This window comes from Rhincodon typus, chromosome 12 (assembly GCF_021869965.1).
Source record: "Rhincodon typus isolate 14 chromosome 12, sRhiTyp1.1, whole genome shotgun sequence".
Lineage (NCBI taxonomy): Eukaryota > Metazoa > Chordata > Chondrichthyes > Orectolobiformes > Rhincodontidae > Rhincodon > Rhincodon typus.
The window spans coordinates 60800926-60824925 of NC_063343.1; the positions used below are offsets into that span (position 1 = coordinate 60800926).

Below are 24000 nucleotides of genomic sequence, written 5' to 3' on the forward strand. Positions count from 1 at the left end.
ATTTCAATTTCCCTAGAGAATTCAATCAAAGACAGGTTGGCTTTTGCCTTTGCTGTCCTAAACCTTAGAACATAGAACATAGAACATTAAAGCACAGGAACAGGCCACTTCAGCCCGTTTCTCACTCCACAGATGTGCCTGACCTGCTTGAGTATTCCCAGCATTTTCTGTCATATCAGTTTTCCAACAAGCACTTTTGTTTTTAGACTAGTTTTCATTTGTTAACTTGATGGAGTTCTTCGAATAAGCATGGAGAGTGTAGATGAACTGTGTAAAGTTGGTCCAAAGGCATTTGCCTTGGTCCTGTCAAATCTAACATCATGTCCAGTCTCCCAATCAACATTTCACCCTCAGTCAGGAGGTTCTACAACCTTATATTACTTGAAATAGAGATCTGTTTTCTTCTTTTGCATTTCTCTTCTTCCATTTAGATTCTAAAAGGAACACGCAACATATGCCACTACTTTCTAACTTTAAAACAATCAAGGTGACAGTATTTCCCAAAAAGAAAATGATAGTTTCTCATGCAGCAATGATTATAACTCATGGATGAAGGATTGAGCAAGTCCTGATTATGAAGAACCAGAAGTGTCCTTTCCCAAATCTTGTTCTAACATTGTGCGTGTTTCTCTTGAAAATACCTGTAAATTGGACTATTTTACATTTTCCTTATCCCACAAAATACACCAGTGAATATTACATGATTCTTCAATCCTAACAACAACAAATTTCTGAAATCTGAAGAGTTCTGAACTTCTGAAGAAGGAATGTAGAACATGGAATGGTACAGCACAGGAACAAGGCATTCGGCCCACTATGTCTGTGCTATCCATATTGAAATTCTAAATTATCCTATCTGCCTGCACATTGTCTGTATCCCTCTGTTCTCTGCATGTTCATGTGTCTGTCTACATGCCTCTTAAACTTTGCTATCATATCTGCTTTGACAACTTCCTCTGGCAGTGCAATCCAGGCACCTACCAGCCTCCGTGTTAAAAAATAAACTTGTGTTGCACATCTCCTTTGAACTTTTCCCTTCTCATCTTAAACATATGCCTCCTCATATATGATATTTCCACCCTGGGAAATAGATTCTAACTGTCCACCATATCCATGCTTCTCATAATTTTATATACTTCAATCAGGTCACCGCTCAGCCGCTGACGCTCTGGTGAAAACAATCCAAGTGTGTCCAACCTCTCCGTATAGCTAACAAATTCCAATCCATGCAACATCCCGGCAAACTTCTTTTGTGCCCTTTTGAAAGCATCTACATCATGCAACACTAACTCTGTTTTCTTTCCATGAATGCTGCCTAGACCTGCTGAGTTCCTGCAACAACTTCTGTTTTTGTTAAATAATTTCTTCCCAGCTCTCCAGACCTTGTTTATTATTAATTCCCACAGCCAACACTTCTTCACATCCAATTGTTCAGCACTTGAGATTATCAGGGTGAGCCTGACTGAATTATTCTCCCCTCTGACACAGCCAAACCCATCCAGTAACGCTTTACAAAAATCCATAGTAATTTTAAGGGTTTTAACAAAAAATTTCTGTTCATGGAATGTGGATGTCACTGGCTAGACCAGCATTTATTGCCCATCCCTAGTTGCTCCAGAGAAAATGGTGGTGAGACACCTTCCTGAAGCCCTATTATCCTGAACGGTAGTGATATCCACAGGGAAAGGGTTTTGACCCAATGACAATGAAGGAACAGCAATATATTTTCACATCAGGATGGTGTGCGGCATTGAGGGAAATTTGCAGAGGGTAGTGATTCCTTGTACCTGCTGCCCTTGTCCTCTAGATCTTGTGGGTTTGGAAGATCTGACTCAGAAGCTTTAATGAATTTCTGCAGTGCATCTTGTAGAAGGAGCACGCTGCTGCTGAACATTGTTAGGGACAGGAGTGAATGTTGAAAGTGGTGGATGGGTGCCAAGAAACTCGGCTGCTTTGTTCTGGATGGTGTGGAGCTTCTTGAGTGTGTTGGAGCTTCACTCATCCAGGCAAGTGGAGATTACTCTATCACCCTGATGACTTGCGGATGGTGGATAGTCATTGGGGAGACTGTCACCACATACTTCCAGCCTCTAATCTGGTCTTGTCATCACATTCACTATACAGCTAGTCCAGTTTCGTTTCTGTTCAACTATAAACCTCAGAATATTGATTGTGCAGGATTCAATACAGTGATGCCAATAAATATCAAGGAACAATGTTTTTTTTTATTCATTGATTGTAGGTGTTGCTGGCTAGGCAAGCATTTATTGCCCATCCCCAGTTATCCAGAGGGAGCTTAAAAGTCAACCATATGACTGTGGGTCTGCCGTCACATGTAGGCCAATAGATTCCATTGCCTAAAGGGGATTAGTGAACCAGATGGGTTTTTCCAACAATCGGCAGTAGTTTCATGATTAAACTCTCAATTCCAGATTTTTATTCAATTTAATTTCTACCAGGGTTTGAACATGGTTTCTGGAAAATTACCTGGGTCTCTGGCTTAATCATTTAGTGATAATACCACTAGGTCATCGCCACTCTGAGATAATTTCATCTTTAAGGTGGTCATTACCTGGCAGGGTGCAGCGTGAATATTCCTTGTCACTTATCAGCTCAAGCTTTCCTATAATCCAGGTCTTGCTGCATATGGACATGGGCTACTTCAGCAGCTGAGCTGTCATGACTGGTGCTGACACACAGAAACCAGAAGCAGGAGTTGGCCATTAAATTCTTTCAGCCTTCTCCACCATTCAATATGATCATGGCTGATCTTCTATCAAATGCCATTTTCCCACTTTCTCCCCTCTTGATGTCTTTAAGATCTAAAACAAAACTATTACATTCTTGAATATATATTCAGGTGGACTATCTTTGAGTGAAGAAATTTTTATTCATCTTGATCCTAAATGGTCTACCCCGTATCCTGGATTGTACCCTTTGGTTCTAGATTGCACACCCAGAGGAAACAGTCTGTCCAGCAGAATTTTATACAGTTCAGCCAGGTCCTCTCTCATCCTTTCAAACTCTAGTAAATACAGGCTCAATCAAACCAATCTCTCCTAATAAGATAGTCCTGCTAACTCTGGCATCAGCCTATTGATCCTCTGCTGCACTCCCTCTACAGAGAGCTTATTCTTTCTTCGGCAGGGAGACTGAAACTGCATGCAATAGCATGGGTGTGATCTCACCAATTCCTCTAAGACATCCCTACTTCTGAATTCAAAACCTCTGGCAATGAAGGCCAACATATCATTTGCCTTTCTAATTGGTTGCTGCATCTGCCTGTCTACTTTCCTTGATTGGTGTACACGTATACCCAGATCCTTTTTGGACATCCACATTTCCCAATATATCACCATTTAAAAAGTACTGTCTCACTGTTTTTTACATCAAAGTGTATTTCCTATCTCTAAGCCAGGAGGCCTGGGTTCAAGACCCACCTGCTCCAGAGCTGTGGACTAACAACTCTGAACAGGTTGTTTCAAAAATGTATAACTTCACATTTAGACCTGTTGTATTCCATCTGATATGCATTTTCCCTCTCACTTAACTTGTCTAAATCACCTTGAAGACATCTTGCATGCTCCTAACACCTCACAACCCCACAAGATAACACAGTGTGGAGTTGGAGGAACACAGCAGGCAAATGAGGCATCAGAGCAGCAGGAAAGTTGACGTTTTGGGTCGGGACCCAAAATGTCAACTTTCCTGCTCCTCTGATGGTGCCTGGTCTGCTGCGTTCTTCCAGCTCCACACTGTGTTATCTCTGACCCCAACATCTGCAGTTCTTACTATCTCACAACCCCACGAGTTTTGTGCCATCAGCAAACTTGGAAATGTTGCATTTGGTTCCCTCATCCAGGTTATTGTAGGTTAGATATTGTAAAGAGCTAGGACAAAAGCACTGATCTTTGTGATGCTCCACTAGTAACTGCTACTCAGAAAAAGATCATGTCTTTGCACTCTCTGTTTTCATTCTGTCAACTACTTCTCAATATATACCAATATATCAACCCCTATCCGTGTGCCTTGACATTGACCACTAACCACTTATGAGGAAATTTGGCGGGTCTTTCTGAAAATCCAAATGCACGCCATCTTCTGGTTCTCTCTTATCTACTCTACTGTTCTAGTTACATCCTCAAAAAACTCCAGTTAAACATGATTTGCCATTCATAATCCCATTCTGGTTTTGTCCAATCCCATTAATGCTTTCCAAGTGTTATGTTATCTCATCTTTTATAATAGACACTAGCATTTTCCCTAGTACTGATATTAAGCTAACTGGTCAGTAGGTCACTAGATTTTCTCTCCCACCCTTTTTAAAGAGTGTGGTCACATTTGCCTCCAAACTGTAGGAATGTCTCTGGAGTCCATACAATTCTGGAAGGTAACCAAAAATGCATCCCATATTTCCATAGCCACTTTCTTTATTTTCCTGGGATGTAGATTACCAGGCCCTGGTGGTTTGTCAATCTTTTTAACCTCATTAATTTCCCCAGCACTATCTTCTGACTATTACTGATTTCCTTCAATTCTGCCCGCTCACAAGATCCTTGGTTCCCTTATATTTCTGGGAGGTTATTTTCATCCACTTTGGTGAAGTCAGAATCAACATATATGTTCAATTCTTCAGCCATTTCTTTGTTCACCATTATAATTTCCCAGGCTTCTGACTGTAAGGGATCTACATTTATCTTTAATAGTCTTTTTCTCTTCTCATATTTATACAAGCTTTTACTGTCTGTTTCCATGTTCTCTGCAGTTTTATTCTATTTCCCCCCTCCCACCCTATCATCAAACTTATTGCTATTGCAAAGGATGTTGATTGAGTGACATAGAAAGATCAGTGATATAGTTCCACATCAAAGTGAAGGTACTTTTTGAGGACATAGTGAAAAATGTAAGTTAGGGTAATGTTGTCAATGTCATATACCTGAGGTATTTCAAAGGCTTTTGATAACATAGCCTCATAACCAAGATGAGGACATGTGAAGTCAAGGGACAAGAGGACTTAAAATGGATCTAACGGAAAGTCTGAAGTGTAGGTTTACAAAATCTGCGGTTCTTTTGGTTTTTTTTTCAGGAAGTGTAGGTTATCAGGTTGAAGGAAGGGAGGAAGTGATGTGACAGAATGCTCTGTACAGTGAGCACAGTTGTTCTTAGCTTACATCAGTAAGTTAATTTTAGGAATTGGTAATGTCATTTCAAAAGTTGCAGAGGATGCCAAATCATGGATTTTGGTTTACGGTGAGAAACAGTACAACATTAGCAGAGCAGTTATTAGAAAACCTGAGACTGGACAATTAAACAACACATGAACTTTTTTTAAACAACAATAAATGAGGTTTGGAAAGAAAAATACTCTCATTGTCTACACCTTTATTATTCATTCACAGGATATGGTCATCACTAGCAAGCCCATCATATATTGCCCATTCGTAGTTGTCCTGGAGAAGGTGGTGGTGAGTTGCCTTCCTGAATTGTTGCTGTGCTTAGGATACAGGGGTGCCCACTGTGCTGTTATGTCAGGGGTTCCAGGATTTTACATGAGCATATGACCTCAGAGCAGGAAAGAGGTCACTCAACCCTTACAGCCTGCTTCACCATTTGATAAGGTCACGGCTGAACTGCTTGTAACCTCAAATCCACATTCCCACCTATACCGAACAATATTTCACTACCTTGCTTACCAAGAATCTCACAACTACCATCTTCAAAATCTATGGACACTGCCACTACCTTATCAGAAAGAATTTCAAGGAGCCTTAATCCTCTGAAAGAAAACCTCTATTTTAAATGAGCAACCTCTGATTTTTAAACAGTGATACCTAATTCCAGAAGATTTAGAGATAACTTCATAGAGGCCATTAGAATTCTGAAAGTATTGACAGGATAAACATGCAAGGAACATTTCCATTTGAGAGAGAATACATAAATATGAGATGGAAACAGAAATATATCTCATGGAGAAATGAGGAAAAGTTTATTTAATGAGCACGGTTAAAATGCAGAACTCACAACTGTATAAGATTGAGGCAAACTTTTTAAAAGTTAATAAAAGAAGAAAAAGTGAGCTGATGAAAACTTTTTTTGCACTTTGAGTGGTCCAGATCTGAAATGCACTGCCTGACAATGTGATGGAGGTAGGTTCCATCAAGGTATTCAAAGGAATTGGACAACATACAGAGCTACAGGGAGAAGGCAGGAGAATAGCCCTAAGTGGGGTACTTATTTTGAGAGCTGGCACAAATGCAATGGGCCAAATGGCCTGTTTCCATATTGTAACAATTCTGTGACTTTGCGAAACAGCTTGGATATTTCCAAAAGGTTATTATGTAAGTATGAGATTAGAAATGTTGAAAGACTAAGATGACATAAGCAAAAAAAACTCATATGTAATACTCACTGCCTCTTCATGTGTGAAGGGGCCCAGGGGAAGCCTAGTAATTAAATTTAATTTATGATCTGACAATGCACTTTTCACATTTACACTGTGTTGGAGACGGTCAGCGCTGCCTCCTTGATTTTCACCTTGAACCCCACTGAACTCAAGTAGTGTAATGGTGACTCTTTCTAGTTTGTATGTTCACATCTGAGCTGTGAACAGCAATGTGTAAACACTATATCATTTTCATTTTTACTAATTGGAAAGGAATGGGCTTATTAGTTATATTCAGTGTGGCTTTGTGCAGGGGAGGTCTTGTCTCACAAATTTGATTGAGTTTTTTGAGGAAATGACGAAGATGATTGATGAGGGTGGGGCAGTGGGTGTTGTCTAAGTCGACTTTACTAAAACACTTAACAAGGTTCTTCATGGTAAGCTGATCCAGGAGATTAAGTCACATGGGATCGATGGTAAGCTAGATCCAAAATTGGTGTGGTCATAGAGACAGAGGGTAGTTGTAGAGGGGTGTTTTACTGACTGAGGTCTGAGACCAGTGGTTTTCCACAAGGATCAGTGCTGGGACCTCTGTTGTTTGTAATTCATATAAATGATATGAGTGAAAATGTAGATGGTCTGCTTAGCAAGTTTGCAGATGACATGAAAATTAGTGGATTTGTGAATCGTGAGGAAGATTATCAAAGGATGGAGCAGGATATAGATCATTTTGAAAGTGGGCAGAGAAATGACAGATGGAATTTAATCGGGACAAGGGTGAGGTGATGAATTTTGAGAGGTCAAATGCAAGAAGAAATTGTACAGTAAATGGCAGGACCGTTTGGAGAATTGATATTTAGAGGGATCTTGGGGCACAAGTTCCTAGCTCCCTGAAAGTAGCAACCCAAGTGGATGAGGTGGTAAAGAAGATGTACAGCATGCTTGCCTTTCTCAGTCGGAGCACTGAGTACAACAATTGGCAAGTCATGTTGCAGCTGTATGAAACTTTAGTTCAACCACATTTGAAGTATTGTGTACAGTTCTGGTCACCACACAGTAGAAAATATGTGGAGGCTTTGGAGTAGAATGCAAAAGAATTTGACCGGGATATTGCCTGGATTGGAGTGTATTCACCCAAAGGAGCGGTTGGACAATTTTGGATTATTTTTGCTAATGTGTCAGATGTTGAGGGGTGGCATATGTAAAATGATGAGGTGCATGGCTAAGGTGAATAGTTGGAGTCTCTTTCCCAGGATGGAAATGTCAAATACTATTGGGGCATTGGTTTAAGGTGAGAGGGGGAAATTTTGAAAGGAGGTGTGCGAGGCAAATTTTTCACGCAGAAGATGGTCAATGCCTGGAATGTGCTGCCCGGGGGAGATGGTAGAAGCATTTACAGAAACAACATTTAAAGAAGCATTTAGGCAGACACATCAACGGGCAGGTAATAGAGAGATATGAACCCATATATAAGCAAATGGGTCAATTTGGAATGGCAACATGATCAACACAGATATGGTTGGCCAAAGCGTCTGCTCCAATGCTGTACTGTTCGATGTACTTTTGATTGTCGACTGAAACGTGAGAAAGAACTGTTTTAAAACCAAACATTGCTGAAGGATTACTGCATGTAACCCCGTTCTCATTGTTAGTTCTCTTTGCACATTTGCTGGTTCAAGCAATAGTTGAAGTGTAGTTTACAGAAGAGCTGGAACGGTGTGGATTTAAATGGAGATTCAGACTCTGTGACAATTCTATGGCTTGAAGAGAGGTATTTTGTCCCTTATTTTATGAACAGAGGTTGAAACAGTGGTGCTAAGCGGTCTGCTCCAAGCCAATAAAGTAAACAGCTAATGAGGCCTTGGAATTTTTAAAAGTCGGAACATTAGAAGTGACATGAATGCGTAGGTTCAAGCTCCCACTGAACCAGGGTTTTGGTTTTGCTTTCAGTAGTTGCTAGGGTCTTGAAACTGCATGTTGAAGCTGTTATTCCTCTCAGCTAAAAGCTGGAGTTCGCTCTGCTGTCGGAATTGCATGTGAGACAATCTATTGTACTGAATTTGTGTTTGCCAAGGGAGTGTTTTTATGGGATTTTACTATATTTAGAACAGTTGCTGCTTTGTATATAAATAATCTGTTATTCTATTAAGTTTTCCAACAGGGACAATTTGTTCTAATTCATTTTTCTCTTGTTTATATTTTAACTACAGGGTAAGAATAAAGTGTGTTTTGCTAAAAGTTGCGTTGTATAACCAATTGAATTTCATCTGGAACACAGCACCTTACACTTGTCTTTAAAATAAGATAACCTAAACCCTAACGTCTATATCCTTGTTATATTTGAAGGGTGTTTACTGTGGTCTGTAATACCTCCAACATGTAACTGAATGGTGTGTGGACTAGTAAACATTTATTGATAACAAAAGTCTTCTGCTGCCATTAATTGTGTGATTAGTTCTCAGGTATGGGAACAGCTTGTGGCTGTGAACATCAGAGGGAGAAGACATCAGACATCCACCAGATCAGGAGGTCTCTCTGTTTTCTGCCATAAAAGCCACTCTACACATAAATAAAACTGGTTTATCTTTCCTTCAGCAGTTGAAAGTTGTAAGTATTCTTAAACCTGTATGGCTCCTGTAATATAAGAAACTGGGCATGGATGTCAGTATTGAAGAATCCAGCAGACATTAATGTAGCTAATTATCATGAACAATTGTTATTTTCTTTCAGCCATATTAGTCGCTGGGGCAGTTTTAAACCATTAGTTTACTGGAAGCATGCTCCTCTGTTGTGCAGTGATCTGAGGTAAGATGGAGTATGAGTCTTTATATCCTCAGGTCACGTGCTATGACACAGCAATAGCATCATCAGCATGCTTCTTAAATGCATACAAACCATGAGAGCATAACACAACCTTGATCAGAGTTCTGATTTATAACCAACAATTTAATATGAAAACACTAAAAGCAGCACAGAGATAGTAGGAACTGCAGATGCTGGAAAATCTGAGATAACAAGGTGTAGAGCTGGATGAACACAGCAGGCCAAGCAGCATCATAGGAGCAGGAAGGCTGACATTTCGGGCCTAGACCCAAAATGATTGTCATGTTACGTTTGATCAGGTTTAAACTTTCCATGTTCTCAGTAATCTGTTGCTTGAATTCATTCGGTCCCTAAGTAGATTTTGGATGTTCTGGAAGACAAGCTGCTGGTAGGGGTTCATACTCAAGGCGACCATTTCCAAACAACTTCAGCAATGCCCCATTCCTGGTCTGATCTGTGACGAGCTGCAAGAATCCCTCTGCAACCTGTGAAGTCCTGGACAAATCAGATGGTAATCCTGAATATTCATCTAATTAGTTTAAAATGTCCCGCTCTCAGAATGCAATTCCTTCCAGTGGGTTAAGGCAGCAGATCACTGAGCCTTCTACCCAGTCTGGGAGAATCTAACTAGCAGGGTCAATAAATGAGAAACAGCCAATGTCATTGATTTCCAAAAGGCATTCCAGGGTTGTTTGCATATCTGCTGTCACATCATTCTGCACACTCATCAAATCCAACATGCAAAGTCTCAGGTTAATGCCAAAGATTTAGAAATCAATCTGTGTCACTTCATGGATACCACACCATCATGTCAATAGCTCATCACTCTACAAGTACTCCATGTAGACATTTGAGCATGTTTTCATCCTGTCAATTCCCAACCCACTTCCTGATTGTTTTCATACTCACGTCAGCACTCCAAATCTGGCCAACAGTCTGTCAGCCTTCTCCTTCTGTTCCGGAGCCTTCAGCAATTTCAGATTTGCCAGAAGCTGAGTGTCAACGAAACCAGGACACAGCACTTGTAGTCGAACTCCATGCTTCTCAAGGCAGGTCAGCTGAAAGCAGAAACTATGTAATGTCTCATACTCTCCAAAGTTATTGAACTTTACAACTTTCTAACGGGAAGGTCTCAGGTCCCAGTTTATGTTGAATTTTGTGATTAGGGCCCATTCTCACTGCAGTGCACTGCAGTAATCAGGAATCCAGTGTTTGTGCTTTGTGTGAGGCTTACCTGAGTGGCAGCACAATTCAAACACACTTAGCATTAGGGTCATCAACACATTCAATCTGATTACACTTGTCTCTTCATCCCCATATCCTGGGCTTATCTTTCTTTGGGAGTGTTAAATGTTTGGAGCAAGCCCACACCCATATGGCTCACTTGCCCTACAGCCTTTTATCCATTCATCAGTTTGGGATGGGCCTCCTGCCACATCTATGAGGATCGAACTACCAGTGTTGATAAAGGAGAAGCAGGCAATGCAGTACATTTGGATTTCCAAGAGGCATGTGATTAGATGCCACCAAAAAGATTAATATGCAAGATAAGAGTTCATTGGATTATGGGTAATATGTTAACAGGCATATATAAACAGGAAGCAAAAAGTTCATTTTTAAGTTGACAGGCCATGACATTTAGAGGGCCACAGCGATCAGTGCCAGCTACTTGCAATCTATGTTCATGAATTTGGCAAAAAGACGGAGTATTATTGTACATTTGCGAGCGGTTCAAAGCTAGACAAAAGTGCCAGCTGTGAGGAGGCCACAAAGCGGTTGTAAAAATGATTAAGCAGCTTAAATAATGGACTGTAACAAGGGGATGGATGAATTATAAATTTATAAGTATGCAATTGTTCACTTTCTTCATTATTGTGGACAAGCAGAATATTTTAAAAGGCATGAAATTTGCAAAGGTTGATGTTCAGAGGGATTGGTGTATACTGATAAAAGGAAAACAAAGTTAACACGTACATTCAGCAAGCAATTAAGAAGGCAAAAAGCAAGGATTGCAAGGAGATTGGAATACAGGAATGAGAAAGTCTTGCTACAATTGAAGAGAGAATTGGTGTAACCACTGGAAATACCAAGCAGAAATAAAATGATCACTCCATTCCCCACAACCGAAGAAAGTTCAAACATGAGGAAGCCATTTGATTAGGTGGGAGGTTTGTGGGATAGGGGCCTGCTACCATCAATCGAACTAACGGTGAGAATGGTGATCTATAGCTTTTCCTCTCGGAGGCCAATTGAGGCTCTTAAGTAGTCATTTAACAACGTCTTCCACCGTCACTGATAAACGGAAGCTTGACGAGTCTGCTCAGCAAACCCTGTTGGGATTTTCAGCAACTGATTGGGGGGCCAGGAAGCAGGGGGCATGGGGCAGGGAGGGATGCGGGCATTATTCACATGAATACTGTGACTGCAATCAAGAAACAGGTGGTGTGCTGAAAGCCACTGCATGCACTCTTTCTTCTAACCTCCTGCCAACCGCCATCCCACAAGCTGGGATCTCATCTACACTCACCTCTATCTTGGGACCCATCCTCCTGTACACTCAAATGTCATATTGACAATGGCCATCATTCCCTTAATTGAGTGGAAAACCTGTAGCTGTTCAGAGTAGCATTTAATTGCTAGAAATTTATATTGGACCTCCAGCAGAGAAGAAATGCCAGGCTCCCAACAGTTCTCCTAGTGATGAGTGAGGCCCCTGGGTGAAGTTCTCCTATCTGTAGAAGAACAAGAGGTGATCCAATTGAACTTTGCAAAACTCTGACGGGGCTTGTCAGAATAGATATAGAGATTGTTTCCCCTGCCTCAGGAATCGGGAGCACAGGGGTCAATCATTTTGGACCGTAATGAGGAGAAGTTAGGAAGGTCACTTAAAGGGGAGTGAATCTTTCAAGTTGTCCATTCCAGAAGATTACAATTCTAACATTGAATATATTTTAGGCTGAGATAGACCTTTGGTTCCTCAGAATCACCAGATATAAGGATAAGGCAGGAAAGTGGTATTGAAGCCCAAAGCTAGTCATGATTGTACTGGTTCAGGCACATATATGGTTGACTGAAGCTTCGATTGTATAAGTAAGAGCCGCCTACCAATGAAACAATTTGCATCTTTCCTGTGCCACCTATCGCCAGCCAGGAGCAGCTGCTGTTATTGCATGGAAGAAATGGAGCCATGGAGTCTGAAACAACCTCAGTCCATGGACAAGCAGGGGCCAATCTTGCAGAACCCATTATTGTGCAGTAGCGTCTCAGTGAACACAGGTTTGCACAAGCAGCCCAATGGATTTTGTACCCTCTTTGTCAACATATGGTATTTACCCACCGTGGAGAGCCATCCCACTATCAGAGACTGTGGATGCTCAGTTAATGGCTCCATTCAAGGTCAATATTGACAGACATTTGGGCACTAAGGGAATCTGGAGTTATGGAGTTAAGGTGAGAAAATTAAGTCAAGGTACTAATTGAGCTCTTATCTTACTGAGTAGTGGGGCAAGCTTGAGGGACACGTGGCCTTCTCCAAGCTCTATACCTGCTACTTGTTCTTAGATTCTTGTACAGGATTAGTGCATTATTTACACAGAAAACATTTACTCTTTGCAATATAACGCTTACAGACAGTGATGTAGTGAATCCTACTACTCCATACTTTGAGGCTGCATAAACTGGTCCAAGATAATAAGGAGTCACACCTGTTCACCATAAAACAGCAGAGAGTTAGCTTCAAACACTCCACCAAACATTTGAATATATTGAAATGCATAGAGTCATACAATCATAGAGTCATACAGCATGGAAACAGACCCTTTAGTCTAACCAGTCTATGCCAACTATAATCCCAAACTAAACTAGTCCCACCTGCCTGCGCTTGGCCCACATCCCTCCAAACATTTCTTATTCATGTACTTATTCAAATGTCTTTTAAATGTTGTAATTGTACCCACATCCACCACTTCCTCTGGAAGTTCATTCCACATACGAACCACCCCGTGTAAAAAAAATTACCCCTCATGTCTTTTGCCAATCTTTCTCCTCTCATGTTAAAAATATGCCCTCTAGTCTTGAAATACCCTACCCCAGGGAAAAGACACGTGCCATTCACTTTATCAACCCCTCCTTATTTTATAAACCTCTGTAAGATCAGCCTTTATCCTCCTATGCTCCAGAGAAAGAAGTCCCAGCCAATCCAGCCTGTCCTCATAACTTAAACCCTCCATTCCTGGCAATATCCTGGTAAATCTCTTCTGAGCCCTCTCCAGCTTAATAACACCTTATATCAGGGTGACCAGAACCAGACACAGTACTCCAGAAGAAGCATGGAAACAGGCCATTCAGTCCATCCAGTTCATGTCAATATTTAACCTTTACATGAACAAATAGTCCTGATCACATTCACCTGCATGGTTTCCAAATTTCTTCCACCTTTTCCTCCATCTTTCTAATCTAAATTTAAGTATTGATGCTTCCTGCCTCAACAAACAAACCTGGAAAAGAATCCCACATGAACATGTCTCAATGAGAAGAAGTTGTTCCTGCTGTGCTCTGAATCTCTGGCATTTAATCTTGTACCAATGACCCTTCAATTACAATAAACCTCTTTTTCTATCTAACCTAGTCCATCATTTCATATTATTAAACAATTCGTTCATATTGCCAGAATTAAGATTCATTTGAAGAAAAAGACCGTAAATTTTCCAGTTTGTCTTTATATTTTGATAAACCAGGCAGATTCTCAGTGAAGCTGTGCAAGTTACTCTCTATTTAATGTCCTTCCCATGTATGCGCATTGTATCTAACACTGGTTTTAATGAACTCTGTAAAGGCTTACCATTAATTCTTGATTTTTACAGTATCTGCTCATACTTCCCAACAAAAAGTTTCATCTGTCACTACTAGAGCTATTGCCCAAACTTATCATTACTTCCTTCAGCCTTCTAAATAATTATCTGTACTTCCTTTTTTTAAACTATCTGGAAATTTCAACACATTTCCTCTGAACCCTGATCAGTCTTGCTCAAAATCAACAGAAGTGGGCCCTCAGGCTTTGAAATGCCCTAATTCACTTTCAAATCCTCTGAGAAATTGCTCATACCTTCTGTGTGGAAGCTAATTATATGTTCCTTTGCAGTAAATTATATGTAAATCAAGCTTCTCCTGAAAATGCTTTGTAGAGCACCTGCGCTCTGTTCGCGACAAATGACAACACCTTCCAGTCACGAACCATTTCAACTCCCCCTCCCACTCCCTGGATGACATGTCCATCCTGGCCCTCCTCCAGTGTCATAATGACGCCACCTGCAACTGGAGGAGCAGCACCTCATATTCCGCCTTGGGAGCCTACAACCCAATGGTCTCAATGTGGACTTTGCCAGTTTCAAAATCTCCCCACCCCGGCCTCATTCCATGACCAACCCTCCCTCTCATCCCTGCCTTCTTGACCTGTCTTCTCTCCCATCGATCCGCTCCTCACAGCTCACTGATCAATCCTTACCACTGCCTAACTGCACTCATCTATCACCATCCCACTTACTTTCCCCAGCCCCACCCCTCCTCTCTCTATTCATTTTGGAGCTCCCTTCCCCCTCCCCAATTTCTGAACAAGGGTCCCAATCCGAAACGTCAGCTTTCCTGCTCCTCTGATGCTGCCTGGCATGCTGTGTTCCTCCAGGTCCACACTGTGTTATCTCCTGAAAATGTAATTTGGTCACAGTGGATGTTTTCCAGTATCGTCAGGCAACACTTACAATATTCATTGATAAACTATTGTTACTTTATTGACTCACCTGACATGGAGGCAATATTAACAATCACTCCTCCTTTTCCACCAGTCTCCTTACTCATGTGCTGTATTCCCAGATAGGTTCCCTTAATTACACTGACCTGCAATACAAGTATCATAGAAATCACCGGGGAACAGGCCCGTTCAGACAATGTTGGAATACTGATATGTACAGACAGTAGCAAAGTGTAGAGAGATACATGTAGATACCAAGCTACATTCAAGTTCACCCAACAAGTGTATATTCAAGCATTAGCAGAGCACAGCAAAATTCAGGTGGTAGTACAGTCATAAACAATAAAACATTGTGGAACAATACAGAATGATTTGTAGAATGGTTAGCCTGATAAACAGGACGGACAAACTAGGAATTGGCAAACTGGTTAGTAGGATGAACCAATTGATCCATTGAATGAATAGAATGTTCAGTGGAATATGCAAACTGATGCAGTTTTTATGCTCCAGCACGCTAAGGAGATCATGATTATCAAAAGTAGATTGCCCAGGAAGGTGCCAGGAATTTCTAATGACTGAACCATAACTATCAACTAACAGATCATAGTACTCTCCCGCCTTCATGGGTACTTCCTGTTCCACTGGCACAACAGATGCCTTCACAGAACCTGAGCCTCCACTTCAATATTTGTTCATATTATGTGAGGTGTCATAGGAAAATAGAAACAACAAGCAGACGTATGCCATCGGCCCAGCAAATGTGTTCTGTGTGCAATAAGAACCCAGTTAGCATCTTCTACATCAATGGAAATACCACCACCTGCAAGTTCCACTCCAATTCACTCACCATTCTGACTTGGAAATATATCACCATTCCTTCAATGTCACTGGGTCTAAACCCTGGAATTCCCCCTCTAATTACATAGTGGGTTGACCTAAGGAACATCAACTGTGGTAGTTTAAGAAGGCAGCTCACCACCACCTTCTCAAATGCCCCTAGCCAACAACACCAACATTCCATGAGCAAGTTAAAAAATGTCATGGTGTGAAGTCAATAATATCAAGGGAAATTATTGCCGTTCACCACCTCTCATCCCTCTATCTTACATATTTCTCTCCCCTCATCCCATTCTCTCTACAATCTCAGATCAGAGCATCTCCATGATAATGATCACATGATCTGAGGAAAACAAGGCTTCAGAACATATTCTAGGTGGGGGCTTCAACATCTATGAATGGTTAGTGGTGGTTAGAAACATGGGCTTTGACAAGAGTGTCATGATCATTGGCAAGAGACTGTACAGTGCCAACTCGTTGTCTGAGCTGGCCAGATCTTAAAGGACATAGATGTCAGATGGACGTAGCTCTAGTACTGAGTGACCAAGGAAATAAACTAATTATCCTCAGCCTCAGCAACCCACCACAGGAGTACATACTATTGCAATGTAGAGAATCAGGATTTATTAGAACCATTCCTTATTCATTGATTTACAGAATGAAAGCTTAAAAACATTCATCTCCAAACTCAACCACATCCCAGTTTCAATAAGTGTTAATGTGCTCACTTAAAACCCAATTAATATAATTATTATACAATTGATATGTACCAGATTTACACTGAGGCAGTTCTCCCAGTTTTCCCGATCAGAGATCCCTGCATTGTTACATACTATGTCCAACTTCTGAAATTTTTCAAGAGTTTTGCTGAAACAATCTGGAAAAGACAATGAATGGAGTTGATTGGCAAAGTTTGCAACGTCTTTAACCAAACATACCAACACTAAAATCTTTAGTCAGAATGATTCATTTAGTTACTGAGTCATGAAGTCATACAGTGTAGAAACAGGTCCTTCAGCCCACCAGATCAATGTTGATCAACAAACACCAAACTATGCTAATCCCACTTACCTGCACATGGTCCATAACCTACTATGCCCTGGCATTTTAAGATGCTTCTTAAATGTTGCAAGACCACCTGTCTTCATCACCCTCGCAGGCAGTTCATACCATTTTTCCACCATTCCCTGAGTAGAAAATTTGTTCCTGAGGCCTTGTCTAAACCACTTACACCTCACTTTAAATTTATGCCCTCTGGTCTTAGATATATCTGACATGGGAAAGAGATTCTCACTATCTCCCCTGTCCTTGCCTCACATAGTTTTGTATACCTCAATCAGATCACCCTTCAGTCTCCTCTGCTCCAGAGAAAATAACACCATCCCATCCAGTCTTGCCTTATAACTGAGACTTTCCATCCCAGTTGTCAGACGTTTCATTGTCGGGAATAATCTATATGTGCAAACAATTGAGTGAATTTCCCTGATCGTTGTCCTGGGAAATGTGGTTGACCAAAGCCTAAACAGAACTTTTTCAGCAAATCCTCTTGATGTTGAACGAGAATGTTTGGAGATTCTCACTGGGAACCCTTCTATTGGCAGTATGCTTCCCATTTTCCACAATCAGCAGCCATCAAAATCCTAAAATAAAAGCCACCTGTAGATTTGAACAAAACACCTCCCCTCCTCCATATATACACCTAGAAAATGGTAAGGGTGTGCGACATCAAACCATTGAGGAACACCCTTGTTTCCCTGCAAGAGTCAACAGACTGAGTCTTTTGGCCAGAACTGGAGAGACACTGAGAACCATCATCAGGAGAACTGAGACCCTAAACTAGAACATATATCCTCTCCTGAGGCACTAAACCAAGACCTACACCAGGAGTATATACCACGACCCCAAGGGTCTAAATAAGGAACACTTGGACTGGGATCCTCCACCAAGATCGCGGAGACCCTGAGACGCAGGAACACAGAAAAGCTGAGCAGTATCAATTGGTGCCTGAGAACAGACAGAGAGCTGAATTCTGGAATCAGTGCCCCCAACAAAGCATCCCATTTCAGGGCAGGTATTTACCCCCTGCTCTGAGTGTCCATTTCTAAATGTAAATTCATCCTCATTCTCCTCCCTCAGCAAATGGAAGGTGATCCATTTTCTGTACTGATTATAGTTAATCATATTGCAGTGCATGAACTTACTAATGCCAACTGTGCAACTCCCATTCACACCAATACCAGTTGATTATTACACCCACTGGTTGCAGCAAAGAGCCCATTTAGAAATCAGTCAGTTAGATTGAACACGTCTGTGGCATGTTGTTAAAATTAATGTTTGAATTAGTACCTTTCAGCTGATTCTCGGATGTTACATCACATTGAAGGAACAAAATATTCTCATCTCCGTAGCTCTGTGCAAAGGCAGCTTTGGTGGCTTCCCCTGTGGTTACATTGATATCCAACAGACTCACCTAAAGGAGGTAAAAACATGGTTTAGTCCCAAAGGATCCTAAAGCAAAATCATGGGTTGATTAATGTGTCCGAGGGGAGCTTGGATCAGTCAGTGGCCCATTTCAAACCCTATTTCCAACCCTGACCAGACATATGAAAACTACACACTGAACTTTCTTCTGAGTTTTCTGAGTGGACTTCTGATGGAGGATCCTTCAGCACTGATTTGGTGCAGCATTCCTTGCACAGAAGCTGTGCCCCCATTCTAGGGTATGAGCTGCTGGATTAAAATGAGTGAAGAGTTCAGATAATCCAAAGCTTCTTTGAAAAGCATCAGTGGATGAAGAAGGTGTGTTGGTAACATCATTGTGTTCGTAACCCAGGAGCCCAGCTTGATGCTTTAGGGATACAGGTTCAAATCGCACCAATGCAGCTGGTGGTGTTTTAAGGCTGAGAAGGGACCTGATAGAGGTGTAAAAGATTATGACAGGCATGGACAGGGTGGGTGTGAAGTAGTTGTTCCCCCTTAGTTGAAGGGTCAGTAACGAGGGGGCATAATTTTAAAGTGAAAGGCTGAAGGTTTAAATGGGATTTGAAAAGGTGCTTTTCATCCAGAGGGTCTGGAATGCACAGCCTGGCAGGGTGGTTGAGGTGAGAAACCTCACAACATTTAACAAATATTTGAATGATCACTTGAAGTGATACAACATTCAAGGCTATGGGCCAAAGTGCTGGAAAGTAGGACGAGTGTAGATTTAGAGTAGTTTTTATCAGGGGAGACCCGATGGTCTGAAGGGCCTCTTTTGCACTGTGTGAATCTATCATTCTGTGGTAGGAAAGTAAATGGGTAATATGTAAATGGTCATTGGGAATGGAGGGTGAAATTTGCAGATTCAGAGGTAGGATGGCAGCAAGGTAGGGTGGGTAGATTGTTCAGGATTTGTTGGGGGTGGAGGTCAGAAGCCAAGCTAGATGATGGTGTTGAGTCAAGTTTGGGAGCCTGTGGGAAGAGTTGGGTTAGGACCAAAGTAGTTCAGTAGGTGGGAATGAGTTGGAAAGTGGGTTTGAGACAGATCATTGGAAGGGAGTCAGGTAGGGTAGAGGGTGTGTCAGGCAATTTGCCAGATGGTTAATTGACTAGTGGAGGCTATTCAGGTCATGTTGGGGGTGGGGGTGTTTGGCTAATAGTTGATTGTCGAGGGGAAGTTGTTGGGGTCGTCGATATGAATGATTGGGGTTCAGTTGTATTGTTCTCCTGGAGTTTTAAGACTTTGTTGTCTAACATTTCCTGGATAACTATCCAGATATGTAAGGTGGCACCATCCAAAGTCTCTGACTCCAGCTCAAAATTATAGCCTTTTCTTATTCATTTGTGGGATATGGGTATTGCCAGCAGCATTTATTGCCCATCCCTAGTTGCCCTTGAGAAGGTAGTGACGAACTGTTGTCTGGAGTCCAGTTCTTCAAAGAGATGGTGAGAAAGCTGAATTCCCCTATTGGATGACATATCCTGTTTTTGGCCATGTAAAAATTCCCTAATATAATCAACTTTACAATTATTATTCATATATCTCAGATAATAACTAAAGAATTCAGAAATCTTTACTGTTTTAGTTAATTTTAACTAAATCCCCTAGAACTGATTAATTGCACACTGATATAATTGTATGATAAATTCTTGAATTAGCTTCAACTTTTATACTAACAATTTTTGTTAATGGATTATGTAGGTGGTACACACTGCTACCACTGTGCATCAGTTGTGAGGAAATGAATATTTATAGTTGTGGCGGCAATCTAGGGGATGCTTTGTCCTGGATGGTGTCAGCTTCTTGCATGTTATTGGGGCTACACTCATTCAGGCAGCGGGGAAATATTTCATTGCACTCCTGACTTGGGCCCTTAAGATTGTGGACAGGCTTTGGGAAGAGGAGAGATGATTGACTTACCAAAGGTCTCCTCTAACCTGTGCTTGTAGTCACATTACTTATATGGCTAGTCCAGTTCAGTTTCTGGTTACTGATAACCTCCCCCCACCCCACCAGAGGCTGTTGACAGTAGGGGTTTCAGTAACGGTACTCCCATAGGATGTTAGGGAGTGATGTTCAAATTCTCTCTTTTTGACTATGGTCAGCGCCTGACACTTGTGTTTCACAAATGTAATTTGCCATTCATCAGTGCAAGCCAGGATGGTATTCAGGTCTTGCTGTATGTGGACACAGAATGTAATCTGGAATGGAAGCCTTCAATATCCAAACCAAGAGTGACTCAGCAGCAAAATTACTGACTGAGCTAGTTGAGTCCTAAAGTAAACAGCAGCTAGACTAGGTCTGTAGCAGTTGTAAGGGAACAAACAAGAGGGAAAGTCATACTTGACCTTAACCTCACCAATCAGACATGATCTACTGGAATGACAGACCCTGTAAGCTGAATGGCCTATTTCTGTTCCTATGTCTTTATGGTCAACCTGCAGATAACAAGGATTTGCTGCATATTCCACCTACAAGAAACACTGCAGAAATTTAGCAAAGCACCTCAGCTAGCATATTCCAAACCCACGACCACTTCCATCTCAAAGAACAAACGCAGCAGATACTTGGGAATACCACCACCTGCAAGTTCCCCTCCAAGCCACTCATCATCCTGATTTGGAAATATATGAACATTCCTTCAGTTCACTGGGTCAAAATCCTGCAACTCCCTCTGTCCCACTACAGTGGGTCTACCTACAGCACATCGCCTGCAATGGTTCAAGACGGCAGCTCACCACCACCTTCTCAAGGCCACTGGGATGAGCAATATATTCTGGTACAGCTAGCAATGTCCACATCTTATAACTGAATAAAAATAAGGTCATTGGTGAAGTAGCTGAAGACACGACCCTGAGGAACTCTTGCCATTATGATGACTGATTAATGAAAATTAATTTAAAAGTTACCAATATACTTAAACAAAAACAGAAATTGCTGGAGAAACTCAGCAGGTGATGCAACATATGTGGAGAGAAAGCAGAATTAACAATTTGAGTACAGTGACTGTTCTTCAGAACTCATGGTAGCTAACAAGAGGTAGTATATGTACTGAAGACAGGGGGTGGTGGTTGGGGAAAAGTAGTAAGCGTTAGGTGGAGATGGAGTGTAGTGGGAGAGAAAGAGAGTGAGGCAAACAGAGGGATAGATCATGGTAAGCCAGAGAGAAAAAAGAGCTGCTAAAGGGACCATAAGTAGGTGAAAATGGGTTAGCTGTGCTTTCAGTAGACCATATGATGACAGGGCCTGGGGTGGGGGAAGACATGGAAAAAGATGTTCAAGCCCTAAAGTTATTGAACTCAGTATTGAGTTCAGAAGGCTGCAGGGTCCCCAAGGGGAAAATGAGATGCTGTTCTTCCAGTTTGTGTGAGCATCGCTGGAGCACTGCAGCAAGCCTCAGACAGAGATATTGGCGAGGGAACTGGTGATGTGTTAAAATGGCAGGAGAGCAAGACTCATACAGTCAATGGTAGGGTCTTGGATGGTGTTACCAAACAAAGAGACATAAGGGTGCACGTGTATAGTCACTTGAATGGCAAGTTGCAGATAGACAGGGTGATGAAGAAGGCATTTGGCATGCTTGTCTTCATTGCTCAGAACATTGAGTAGAGGTTTGGGATTTCAGGTTGCAACTGTAAAGGACAATGATTAGGCTACTTTTGGAATACTGTGTTCAGTTCTGGCCTCCCTGCAATGGGAAAGATGTTGTTAAACTTGAAAGGGTGCAGACAAGGATGTTGACACGATTGGAAGGTTTGAGTCATAAGGAGAGGCTGAATAAACTGGGGCTTTTTTCCCTGGAGCAATGGAGGTTGAGGGGTGAGTTTATAGAGGTTTATAAAATCATGAGGGTCATGCATAGAGTGAATAGCCATGGTCGAATTGCTGCAGTGGGAGAGTCCAAAACTGGAAGGCATAGGTTTAAGGTGAGACGGAAAAGATTTAAAAGGAACCTGAGGGGTAAGCTTTTCACACAGAGGGTGGTGTGTGTGTGGAATTGGCTGCCAGAGGAAGTGGTGGAGGCAGGTACAATTACAACATTTAAATGGCATCTGGATGGGTATATGAATAGGAAGGGTTTAGAGGGATATGGGCCAAATGCTGGCAAAGGGAACTAGGTCAGATTGGGATGTCTGGTCAGCTGGACCATTGGACCAGAACGGTCAGTTTCCCTGCTGTGGCTCTCTACAACGCTCTAATAGGAAGCTCAGGGTCATTTTGCGAACACAAGGTCCGTGTTCTGCAAAGCCATCACCCAGTCTGCACTTCGTTTCCCCAGTGTGGAGGAGACCACATTGTGCGCAGCGAATATTTTAGTCTAGATTGAGTGAAGTGCAGATAAAACGCTGCTTCACCTGGAATGTGTGTCTGGAGCCTTGGATAGTGAGGAGGGAACAGGTAAATGGGCAAATGGTACACCTTCTGCCATTGCATACTTACCCCCAGGTAATTGCTGGAATATAGTTCTCGCTCCAGTTCAGTTCCGATTTAAAACTCTTAATTTCCACCCTAGCTTTTATGCACCGCTTGCTTCAGACCAATACTCAGGTTAACACAAACAGATGCATTTCTGAATACACTGTGCCGGCAATCATCGCCTGTCTTTACACGGGAATATTGGCAGAAACTGATCCCACAGAATCGTTACCTTAGCGCCGTTCTTCAATAGGATTTCAGCAATTGCTTTCCCAATGCCCTGAGCAGCACCAGTCACCAGCGCAACTTTCCCCTGGAACTCCATTGTAGCAGTGAGGGCGGACTTCAGCTCTCTGCTCTCAGAGCTTGCGATTAATATATCACGAGTAAAAATTTGAGTGAGCTGCTAATATCCATCCACAGAGAGCTGGGGAAAGAAAAAAAAAACCACCGCCCATCCTCCTGATATGATCAGTTTCCTCCCCGTTCCTTCCTGTTTTTGTACCAATATGAAATTCGGTCTCCCTCCCTCTTCGCCCCAACCCCCCACCCCCACCTCTACATTCCTAGTTCATGGCCAGCGTCCACACTATGAATGAGAACAGTTCCTCGCCGCTTAAACCAAACAGCGTTTAATGGGGGGAAAGGGCTGTAATATCTTAGTTCACTCCGCCTGCTTCATTCCCCCCGCCCCAGTATCCAGCCAGCCAGGTGTCACAACAAGATCCAATCCCCTCACTTTGAAGAACTAAGGAACGTGGATTTGGGTGAAAGATGGTGGGGGTCTGGAATGCACTTCCTGGGAGGGTGGTTGAGGCAGGAAACCTCACAACTTTTAAGAAGCACTTGGATGAGCTCTTGAAATGTTATAACATTCAAGGCTACCGGTCAAATGCTAGAAAATAGGACTGGTGTAGATTTAGAGTTGTTTTTATAGGTACAAATTTGATGGGCACTGTACAATTCTAAGTGTCAGAGTGGGGTTAAAGTTTTTCTCCTCAGGGGGTGCTGGAGGTCACTGAGGGTGAGAGAGGCAGAACACCTCTCCACTGGGATATGTACTGAATGAGAGATAACCCCAGGAGGCTGCATACCAAGAATTGAAAAGGGGGATGGATTGTATTTCTTAACTGGCAGGCAATGGGCTGAATGGCCTCCTCCTGTGCCACAGATCTTTCTACATACAATCCTGGTATCCATGCTCATTAACTGCAGTTTCTGCATTTGCTCCTCCCACCCAACAGCCTCAGGTATCATAGAGCAAGTATGCCCTGAGTGGTGATGTTGAAATTATATTCTGCCTTGTTTGGATTTGCT

General features: G+C 42.0%; 1 protein-coding gene across 1 annotated transcript; it reads right to left on the minus strand.

The window, feature by feature from the left end:
* Window positions 1-5964: 5964 nt before the first annotated feature.
* Window positions 5965-23131, minus strand: LOC109927417 (15-hydroxyprostaglandin dehydrogenase [NAD(+)]-like). The gene is made up of 7 exons (XM_020527433.2): window positions 22916-23131; window positions 18135-18258; window positions 16559-16665; window positions 15001-15097; window positions 12833-12909; window positions 10115-10263; window positions 5965-9700 (listed from the first exon to the last, which is right to left on the minus strand). Exons 1-7 carry the CDS (start codon window positions 23006-23008, stop codon window positions 9556-9558), a joined length of 792 nt encoding a protein of 263 aa, XP_020383022.1. The 5' UTR covers window positions 23009-23131; the 3' UTR covers window positions 5965-9555.
* Window positions 23132-24000: the final 869 nt, after the last annotated feature.

Coding starts and splice junctions, on each gene's coding strand:
- LOC109927417 (XM_020527433.2), bottom strand. CDS start 23,008: ATGGAGTTCCAGGGGAAAGTTGCGCTGGTGACTGGTGCTGCTCAGGGC. Junction 18,259..22,915: donor TATTGAAGAACGGCGCTAAG/GTAACGATTCTG, acceptor TACCTCCTTTAG/GTGAGTCTGTTGGATATCAA. Junction 16,666..18,134: donor ATCCGAGAATCAGCTGAAAG/GTACTAATTCAA, acceptor TGTCTTTTCCAG/ATTGTTTCAGCAAAACTCTT.